The sequence below is a fragment of the Hippocampus guttulatus genome, chromosome 9 (assembly GCF_054856545.1).
Source record: "Hippocampus guttulatus isolate MCC_2025c chromosome 9, RoL_Hgut_1.0, whole genome shotgun sequence".
NCBI classification, from domain to species: domain Eukaryota; kingdom Metazoa; phylum Chordata; class Actinopteri; order Syngnathiformes; family Syngnathidae; genus Hippocampus; species Hippocampus guttulatus.
The window spans coordinates 5,750,905-5,761,272 of NC_141269.1; the positions used below are offsets into that span (position 1 = coordinate 5,750,905).

The following is a 10,368-nucleotide window of genomic DNA, read 5'->3' on the forward strand; positions in this document are numbered from 1 at the left end:
ACTACTCTAAAAAACAATTGCAACAAAAACACAAGGTTTGAAAAACACTTGTCGGCAGTAATATCCCTGAATGCCGCGAAAGGGGATGAAGACTCACATACTGCCCTCTAGAGGCAGCGGCCAACATGGCAACCTGCGGTTGTTTGTCGTGGTGTCGATTTAAAAGGCATTATACCAAGATACTTTTCTCTCCCATCCTCTTTGTGAGTCCTCCTCACCCCAGAATCAATAACCCATCAAGGCATCACCCAGGACACATCAATAAATAACTAAAACATGACAACAATATTATTTTAATACATATCATAGTATAGTACATATACAGGCTAATTTCACCATATAATGATAAAAAATCTCTTAAATTCAATTTTAGAATTATTATTATTTCCATAACTATTAAACAGGTAAATATCCAATAAATACCATGTTTAATTGCATCTTAGCCGGCGGTCACCATGAACAAACAAAAAAATAATGCATCAGGCCCTACACATTTGAAATTATTTCAGATCCAATATGGATCACAACAGCTAGCCCATATCTGACAAAGCAGAAGGATTTACCCAGTAAAAAACATTTTAATAAAATACATTGGTGGTAAAATGATGCAAAGTCAAGTTGCAAGTGCAAGAACCAGCAAAAACAATGTTGTTCCTCGCTCATCTTAGTTCTATTGATGTTTGTTCTTACAAACAGCATGTCAGCAAGAGGCATAGTGGAGTTACTGGTGTGTGTATGTGTGCAATAAGTAGATTAAGACTGGAAGCGGATTAAAATGTACAACTGAAGCACTGAACCCATCAACACTTGTATGTCATTAACCCTTCATGCTCAGAATCTTCAAGAAATGCTTAGGATGACAGATGCCTTACCAAGACGCACACATACACACGCATGCGCAAAGTTGTGCCATGAGTAAGTGGCAGGGAGGAGTGACGCTGAAAGCATCAGAGGAAAGCAGTCAAAGAGTTTCCTGCCAGGTGTCACGTTTCCTTCTTGTTGCCCCAAGTGAACAGTTTGGATATGGGAGACTTTTTCTTTGGTTTGTCTTTTTTTACACCTGGAAGAGGACATTTGGACACATTTTACAACACACTCAACAGCGACATCATGCCCCATTTAGTACAATTTATGTTTCAAAACCGTCCACAATGTAGGTAGAGAAAGCTCATGCACTTCAATTTTTTTTTTTCTGGCAATGTATTTCTTATGGAGGATTTTCACCGCATTTGAATGCTTATTCCATTTTTTTTTGGGGGGGGGGGGGGATACCACAGAGATGGCGGCCACTTATGGCATTGGTAATATAAGATCATTAGACTGTGTTTAAATTTGTAAAAATGAGTTTTGCCAGATGACCATTTATGCCAATGTGAGACTTCTTGAAAGATCATTTTCAAATCTAAACCTCGCGAGGGACTCACTGAAATTCTCCATCAACTTGTTCAGCTCTTGGTCCTCCTCTTCCTCTCTGATAGAACAACAACAGGAAGCACAGATATGTGAAACAAGCACAAAGCAAATAATGACATTAAAAGTGGATTCCTGCTAAATAGGGGTCCTGGATCCATTCAAGTTCAGCTGTACTTAACTGTTCAAGCAGGTGGTTAAAATAACAATTAAAAAAAACAGCAGCGTAGGTCTAAGGGGAAGAAAATGGCTAAAATTGGGTAGACTGTTTTGATTTCAGATCTGTCAGCCATTTTGTGTCAGATCCAGTTAAAAAGGCACGCAATGAATGCAGTCTTGGTTTCAAGCACACCTGAGCCTGTCCTCGTCCAGACCTTCCACAATGGCATTGCGGTCGTTGACGATCTCCATCAGTTTGCTCATCAGCTCTTCTTCTCGCCTACGTTCAAACGACGTTTTCAGATGCTCTGTGAAGCACATGATATTTTCAGTCTTGACTCACAGCTGTCGTGTTTTTGGAGTAAAAAGCAGCGAAGGGCGTTTTGGTCTTACCTGGTTTTTCTATCAGCTTCCGGAGCTCCTGCTCAACACTGGGCTGCTGCTCCTCCAGATCCTGCGTTTTACCACTGTACATATGCATATACAGTGTGTGATTTTTAACACATTCATGAGACCAGAGAGATTCCCAACATTTGACTTTGACAGGCAAAACAGTTCAATGCTCTACCACCAGATGGCAGAAAGTACAAATATGTGTCCACCTGCTGCTTTTCATGCAACAAAATAACTGTGTTCACGTCGGCACAGACTTCACACTAAGTACATTTATGAGTTAAAAATTTGACCATGTCATCATTATTTCTGTTGTTTATACTTTTTGTGACTTCTTATCCTGTGGCCATGAGATGAAAGTAAAATACTGTATGCTCCTTGGATGTCATAAGAGACCATCCAGTCATACGCAGTGCTTTAATACAGACCTTTTCCATTTCAGTGAGCGCTATTTCACTATTTTGGAGAGGAATGAGGAGTTTGAAAGTGGATTCCTTTTTTTTTTTTTTTTTAAATCACACATTTCAGCAGTTCATTGGGCTTTTCTAAAAAGTCAAAATTAATATTAACCGCAAACTGTTTATTTTCCTGTTCAGGAATATGAGAGAATATAATGTGTGTGTGTGTGTGTGTGTGTGTGTGTGGACGCACACATGCGCCCTTTGCCATGTCCCACCCTGGGTGACAGCGGTGGCAGGATGCCGAGAACCTTCTGGCCAAAAAATCTGTGCGACCCGACAGCATCTCGCGTGTACTCACACGTAGACGAGCTCCGACTCCCGCCGTATGGCCACCTGCTTGTTCCTGATCAAAGTAAACCACTCCACCATCAGCTCGTCCATCAGGGAGTCATCCTCACCCTCTGACACACAAACAACCGCCCGGCCAGTCAGTCAGTCAGTCAGCCGCACATAAGACAGCGAGTATGAAAAGTCGACACAACGCTGCACAAATGCTGTGATTTTTTTCACGGATAATAATGAGACCAAGATCAACCATTGAACCTTTTCCACCATTAATGTGACCTGTCACGACCTGTGCAACGTCATTGACAAAAAAAAAAAAAAAAAAAAAAAAAAGAAATCTTTTCCAGAGGAGAAATAAAAATAAACAACTCAGATAATGTGGTTTTATAAGTGCGCACACCCTTTACAAGTCACCCAACTTTTTTGAGATACAAGACTGCAATGTACGGATAGTGGACGAGAGCCTTAGTGAAAAAAAAAAGATTTATCTTGGTCTATTTTGGAGGGGGGGGGGGGGGGCGCGACACGGAACCTTGGCGTTTTGACACTACAGACAGCACATTATTGTCTATACGAACCGTCTTCGCTGTGCCGTAACTTGGCTTCTAGCTCAACCCCTCGCTTCTCCAACTGGTTGAGATTATCTTCAATCTCCTGCAGCTCCTTCATGATGGCCTCTTTGGGAATGAAGTCCGGCTTCATCTGCACACGGAAGCATCAGATGACGTGAAGCAAGCAAAAAAACAAAGTGACATCCTAACTAACGACATGTGTCATAACAGGGCTCACATTACCTTCAAGACATTTGATCCCGAAGTTGTTTGTGTCGTGTCTATGGGGTGACCATTTCGGATTCCTGAGAAAGTAAACGGAGAGGAAATACGTTTTTATACAGAAACAGGAGGACTCCATGCTACAGAATAGCATCTGTAAAAATGTCTGCTGATTTAGACCTTGAGATGAAGGAGGGTTCACGAGACTTTGAGACACCTCTGATAAATGTGAGCCTCCAGTCGTGCTAGTCGGTACTTCAATGGAGGACTGTGATGTATCAGCAGATCTGTAGCAAAAAAGTTATGATCTATTTTTGAATTACTCAACGACAGAAGTAGTGGAAAATGTCCAAAAAAAAAAAAGCACAACAGTTGCGAACAAAGAAATAAAAAGGCTTACTTAGATTCCTTGGGGACAGGTTTGAGCATGGACCTCCAGTCAGTGGGCGTCTCCTTCTCTGTTGACGCCAAAAACAAACACAGCAGTGTTACAACAGTGGCTTACTTCAAATCAAATCTCTGTCCACGCTCCACTAGACTGTCATACGCACGACAAACCAACAGGTGGCACTGCAACTCAGAGGTGTTAAAAAATAAGAGACCAGCCCAATTGAATGCCAACTTCATGTACTGTATTCTCCATGTCTGTGATGTCACTGCCTTGTATTGACGCTTATGGTGTGTTTTATGAGCAATTTTTGTGTTGTTCCATGTGGTCCATTAAACAAACATCAGATGTTCAATGGCCAAAAATGCATGAAACTAAATGAATACATTTTAAGCCAAACCGTTGTTCATGTGAATGTGGTCAAGGGGTAACCTGAAGTGTTGGGTGGCGCTGGTTTCAATCCCCCAAGACCTCTTTCTGGAGTTCTGCTTCTGAGCGGGCTCGTGTCCGAACGTGGCGGCTGCAAGTCGGAGAGGATGGTCGGGTTGACTTTGAGCCTTACCCTCCCCCTGCCAGCCTCCATCTCCTTCTTCACAGTCTGGACTTGAGATGTGCTGAAGAAAAGTGATGAAGGAGTGTTTGAGCTTCTCCAGTGGAAATCAACAGTGTGCATGGTCATGTGCTACGTTGCGTCCTTACACATCATTTTTCTTGGGCAGGTCTGCCTTTGGCGGTACCGTTGGCTTGCTGTTGTTGTTTTCCTCCTTTGAGAGGTTCTTGGAGGTGTCCACTGCTTTCGTCTTACCACCGTCACTGACTCCAAGTTTCTTTATACCTGCTTTGCCTTCATCAAAACGTCCCTTTAATGGACTTTTCCCCATGTTAGCAAAATTTCCATTTCCAACATTCCTACCCTGACTGCCTCCGCTTTTCTTTGCACCTGCTTTGTCTTCGTGAATATGTATCTTTGAGTGACTTGTAGCCATGTTAGCAACATTTCCATTTCCAACTTTGCTAACCTGATGCTTTCCACTTTTCTTTGCATCGTCTTTGTCTTCATCAATATGCACATTTGAGTAACTTGTAGCCTTGTTAGCAACATTTCCATTTCCAACTTTGCTAACCTGACTGTCTCCACCTTTCTTTGCACCGGCTTTGTCTTCGTCAATATGCGTCTTTGACTGGCTCATAGCCATATTAGCAACGTTTCCATTTCCAACTTTGCGAACCAGGCTATCTTCAGGTTTTGTTACACCTGCTTTCTCTTCATTAATGTGTACCTTAGATTGAATTATAACCACCTTGGCAACTTTGTTAGGCATAGATTGAACTCCTTGGGCTTTCTTAACAGGATCTTCAGACTTGAACCCTTTTGGGACAGCGTCTGCAGGCTTGCTGACAGATTTGTTTTCGCCGCTTTCTGCCTCGAAGAACTTAAGTTTCGACTGGATAGTCTTGGCCGCGGTGGTGGAGATCCGAGGCGCGGCAACGGGCTTGCTGGTGATGGCGATGGGTGTGGTGTCGGTAGTGTCTTGAGTCACGGGTCGTTTAGCGACCGGAGCAGTCTGAGTGTGCGTAGCAGGCATGATAATATTTGAAGCAGGTCTCTGCGGAGATGAAGTTCTGCTGGAGATACTGGAAAGGGGGCTTGGTTTTTGGACCGGCCTCGAGAGGCCCAGTCTGGGTGGCGCCGTGGGTGTCACAGTGTCACTTTTGGTAAGGTGTGCTGGAGGAGGGTCACTGGAAGGAACCTCCTTTAGGAGTGAACTTGCGTTTGGAGGAGCCAGTAACCTAGGAGACAAGACGTTTAGAAGACATGGAAACAGGAAGTAATATTAGGTACCTCCGCGCAGGCGAATGTTTGCGGCAACTAAGTATTGCCTGTATTTCAATGAACATAATGTTCAGAAGGCCAACATTTCCATATTACATTTTGGATTGACTTTTAATCAATATTCTAAATTCTTGAGATGATGAATTGTGGCTCGCCACCACGACGCCATTTTATTCCAACACATAATGGCGCTTGCATTGACAGTAACATTAGTCAAGGTGGAAAAATCATTTCTGCAAAGCTTTGGAGGCTGAGATCTCGTTTTGACCTTTTTTTTAATAACTGAATTATCCCATGAATCTTTTTAGCCCGAACTGAGCTCCGCCTGCAATATTGTCATATCAGACACTGCGCACGATGAGTCTTACTTTGCACAGTTCCTGTGGTAGAGCTTCCCGTCAACTAGGTGTCGCTGCACCAGGTGAACGTGCTTGTTGCAGGACATGCACTTGTTACTCAGAGTTCCCATCTGATGGGATTTCTCAGCAGGAATGTCCTGGAAAAAAAAAGGTTAGCAGCGCTTGTATCAATCTGTGATGACGTTTTCTAAAAAGACAGATTGTGTTATTGTTTGTACCGGTGTCGTGGTTCTGGGTTGTCTCGGCCGAGGGAGAGGTGGTGTAATGTTAGCTGAAGTGGGAGGATTGTTCTCCTTAGCCGGCTTGGATGAAGGGAACACTTTCGATACCACCGGCGCGTTCTTCTTCCCGGACGGCCCGTCGGCAGGTGGGTCAGCAGGACGCTTTACCGCCGCCACGCCGCCAACTGGAAAAAACACGGAGCTGATGATAAAGACGATGGAAAGACGAGACACGGAGAGAGGTGGTGATACTCACTTGGGGAGCGTCCGTGGAAGTAGTTGTAGTACTGTGAAACGTATGTGAGGATACTGAGCCGGTCCGGAACTTTGAGGGCCACCATGTCTTCTGCATCCAAGAGTGCAGGAATTCCGAGCTGCTCCTCGGCGACCCTGAAGGCCTGCGAAGATCAACAGTTTCCTCTGGCGTGTTAGGATTAAAAGTAAGTGCTGTCCTGTATAATGATTCCATCCATTTTTCGATCCGCTTGATCCTCAAGGGTCGCGGGGGCTGCTGGAGCCTATCCCAGCCGTCTTTGGGCAGTAGGCGGGGGACACCCTGAACCGGTTGCCAGCCAATCGCAGGGCACACAGAGATGAACAACCATCCGGGCTCACACTCACACCTAGGGACAATTTGGAGTGTTCAATCAGCCTGCCATGCATGTTTTTGGAATGTGGGAGAAAACCGGAGTACCCGGAGAAAACCCACGCAGGCCCGGGGAGAACATGCAAACTCCACACAGGGAGGCTGGAGCCGGGATTGAACCCACGACCTCTGCACTGTGAGGTCAACGCGCTAACCACTGGTCCACCGGGCTGCCTGTAAGTAATTACATGACATAATTTTCACATCATAAAAAGCATATTACTTTGTCACACTTTGATCATGTTTTTATGATTAAACCTTTTTTTGTATGAGGGTATGCATGGGACGAGGGTGTGTGTCAAGTCTGATGGTTGTTTAAGGGGGTGCATGGCTTAAAAGGTTTTGGGAAAAGAGGCTCTAAAACTTAATTTGACAAAATGATACGAATGGAGAGAGACAAGAAGAGACACGCAAATAAGCACCGGCAGCTGCCATGAATCATTAATCAGAAACATTAAGAGCATGCTGTAAAAACTGATAAATTGGCTCTGGCGGATGGCACACTTTCTACACTTATGCAAAGAACACAAGAGAAATGTTTCTATCCCACAAGCCAACAAGATCCAAGAAAAAAACCCCAGCAAGAATGCACCTGTGCAGCCAAAGCGTTTACACTCTTCTCAAAAAGTGTGAAAACACTTGAACATCTATTCATGAAGAAAGTGCTCACAACATTCTATATTCTTCTGGAAAATAAGGAAATACACCCCTAATAAAGTAAAGTCATTTGAAAATGACAAGGATTGGCTGGCATTCCTCAAGGTCTGCGCTTCAACCAATGTTATTGATTTTCAATGTTAAATGATTGGACATTGGTGTGGAACCTTACTGATGACATGAGACCTTTCAAGGGATTCCCAACGGTAACAATAGACTCGCATACAATACTAGTGCTCTTGTTTTGAATTAACTTTATTTAGGAAGTGCAATGAGAAATGTAGCTTTGCATGCTCGGTCAGATTCTTGCTTGTTCAGCCGGATGCTTCCCAGGCTCCCTCTCTATTGTAATTCTAATTTCATAGAGGCATGATTGTTCCTCCTAAAGTCCCTTTTTAAGTGAAAATAAATGTCTCCATGAGTTAAATGAAACATTTAATAACACCAATCTGTTCTGTAAATTATGACACCAAAGGAAGAAATATGTTTAGGGTTTAGACATAGTTAGCTAATTGCACAAAGTCTTGGTAGAAAAGAGCCAAGTAATTAGAACTAAAGTCACTCACCGGATAATCATTTATGTGAACAAAAGTGCTCAAGTTCTTATAGTGGGGGAAGGGCGACACATGCTGATCGTCCAATTTGTGTTCAGCCATGCACAAAAACATGGAAAAATATATGTATATATACAGTAACTATCAGCAAATTGAAAAGCAGTTTAACGCCCTATCCCCACAACTGGGTACAACTTAATTCTCAATCTATGCACATATTCTCTGCAACTATCTCCAAATACAAAGTATGGAGGATGAAACTCGTTTTTGACTTACCCCATCAACACCATCAGGTCAGCAAATAATAATGTCAATAAATATTAAAAGGTTACTTAGGGTTTAGTTAACCTGCAGTTTACTGTCCTGCCTACGCTGATTTAAGTGAATAGTGAGGGTATTTGGCACCAGTCCCCCCCCCAAAAAAAAAACAACCTACATGTAAATACATCATGTAAACTCTTTCTTACCAGGTTGTTGTTTTCATAGACGTTTTCTTTCTTTAAGGAATCAAAATCGCTGCAAGAATGGAAAAAAAAATATTAGGAAACATTTGTCAACTTCCTCATTTGTTAATAGAATCGGCCTCATTGAGTCATGGTCAAACACCTCATGATGATGACTCCGTTTAAATACCGTCAATAAATCCTCATGGTCTCGGATGATCCGAACATTTGCGGTGAGATCGTTGAAGCAAACCATGTTTTGTGATTTGTTACACGTAAACAGGTTCGCGGGAGATGTTGGGACAAGCCCCTAAGATAGATACAATATCTAAAAAAAATCTGTACTTTTTCCCATAAAGAGTATCGTTACTTCTTCTTAAGTACGCAGAGCGAGTACTTTTGCCACCTCTGATTTGACTTCAAAACAATGAAGAGGGAGCCCTGCCTGTTGAGCTCCTTCCTCATGTTTAAGGAGCAAACTATCCCAAAGTGAAGTGACACGAAGTCAACTAAACTCGTCCAATGTTTTGCGTCGTACTCACATGAGATCCGGTCTGTGTTTGTGAATGATGGCACAGAAAGCCAGGCCGTCCCGGAACGACGTGGTCATGTTACTGACCGTCACATCCCGGTAGCCGTCACACTGGACCCGGCACCACTGCTGGAGAGCCTTCACCGCCGACATCCCGCCGAGCTTGTTGGCGACTCCTTCTCGGTGGTGGTGGTGGTTCCCCTCCCCCGACTTCTCCGGCGGGCTTGCTTACATCCACGATACAAACCAGTCGTGGAACTATTTTTCCCGAAGGAGCCTATGTTGACACGAGGAAAAACGATGTGCTTCCCTCGAGAGTCAGTACCAAAGTAGATCCGACACCTGTGGAAGGTCGGAGGTGGTGTCACATATGGGCGGCGCTTACGATGCGCATGCGCATCAGTCTCCGCCCGCCTCCGCTAAATTTACACGCGTACAATACAAATACAGTATACATTATTGTGTGAAAGGCTGTTTTTAAAGTGATGATTTGGGGAGAAAAATCACTTCATGGGAGGTCAAACCCAGGTGCTAGCAATTTCTATTTAGCTCTTACGAACACGTTATATGTACAGTCGACCGCCGCTATTCGCAGGGGATCGTGACTGGGCCATCTCGTGCATTGTAAAGTATGCATATAATTGATACCTATTGAAATGCATTGGGGGGGGGGAAATAAATAAACCCATAAATTCTTCAAAAAATATATACAGGTACGTTTTCCATGAGAAACCGGGGGAGATGAGGGAAAAATACATTTTACTTATCGAAACCCACTGGTGGGCCACAACATTAGGTACACTAATGCCCTCCATTGTGTCTATAGTGGTTGTATAATATTTAATTCAGGGATTACATGAAGCTTCTGAACAAGGTGTGGTTGTTACTCATAAATAATCAGCCTGTCCTGTCCTGTCTGCTAGGTGTGTCAGAGTCACCTGACGCTTACATTCACACACACACACACGCACACGCACACACACACACGCACACACTCACGCACATTCTGCGTATTGAGACTGGTTGGAATGTGTTGGAGATTGTTTTTTCTTAAACCCATAACATTCTTCAAAACACGCTAAGATACATTTTCCAAAAACGGGGGTTGCCCCCCCCCCCCGGAAAAAAAACAATTTGGGGAAACAAATCTGTGAGGGTCCACTTTATTTATTTATGCAGTTAGTTAGTTGGTTAGTTAGTAGTTCGTGGGTGGGGGACAATGTGGGCAACATAGATTTGAATGAGGTTGTCAG

At 43.5% G+C, this 10,368-nt stretch overlaps 1 protein-coding gene across 1 annotated transcript; it reads right to left on the minus strand.

Moving 5' to 3' along the window:
• Nucleotides 1-277: 277 nt before the first annotated feature.
• LOC147200031 (MICAL-like protein 2) lies at nucleotides 278-9,447 on the minus strand. The gene is made up of 16 exons (XM_086120973.1): nucleotides 9,126-9,447; nucleotides 8,608-8,656; nucleotides 6,540-6,681; nucleotides 6,281-6,468; nucleotides 6,072-6,199; nucleotides 4,569-5,660; nucleotides 4,302-4,483; nucleotides 3,882-3,939; nucleotides 3,662-3,768; nucleotides 3,503-3,564; nucleotides 3,287-3,410; nucleotides 2,722-2,824; nucleotides 1,963-2,036; nucleotides 1,763-1,877; nucleotides 1,425-1,471; nucleotides 278-1,060 (listed from the first exon to the last, which is right to left on the minus strand). The coding sequence occupies exons 1-16, from the start codon at nucleotides 9,266-9,268 to the stop codon at nucleotides 984-986; spliced, it is 2,691 nt and encodes an 896-aa protein (XP_085977099.1). The 5' UTR covers nucleotides 9,269-9,447; the 3' UTR covers nucleotides 278-983.
• Between the last annotated feature and the right edge of the window lie 921 nt (nucleotides 9,448-10,368).

Bases quoted from the DNA above. Each gene is read 5' to 3' on its own strand.
- LOC147200031 (XM_086120973.1), bottom strand. From the start codon at position 9,268: ATGTCGGCGGTGAAGGCTCTCCAGCAGTGGTGCCGGGTCCAGTGTGAC. The intron at 5,661-6,071 runs GTAAGACTCATC...CTTGTCTCCTAG, and splicing joins TACCACAGGAACTGTGCAAA to GTTACTGGCTCCTCCAAACG. The intron at 3,769-3,881 runs GTAAGCCTTTTT...TTTTTGCTACAG, and splicing joins CCTGTCCCCAAGGAATCTAA to ATCTGCTGATACATCACAGT.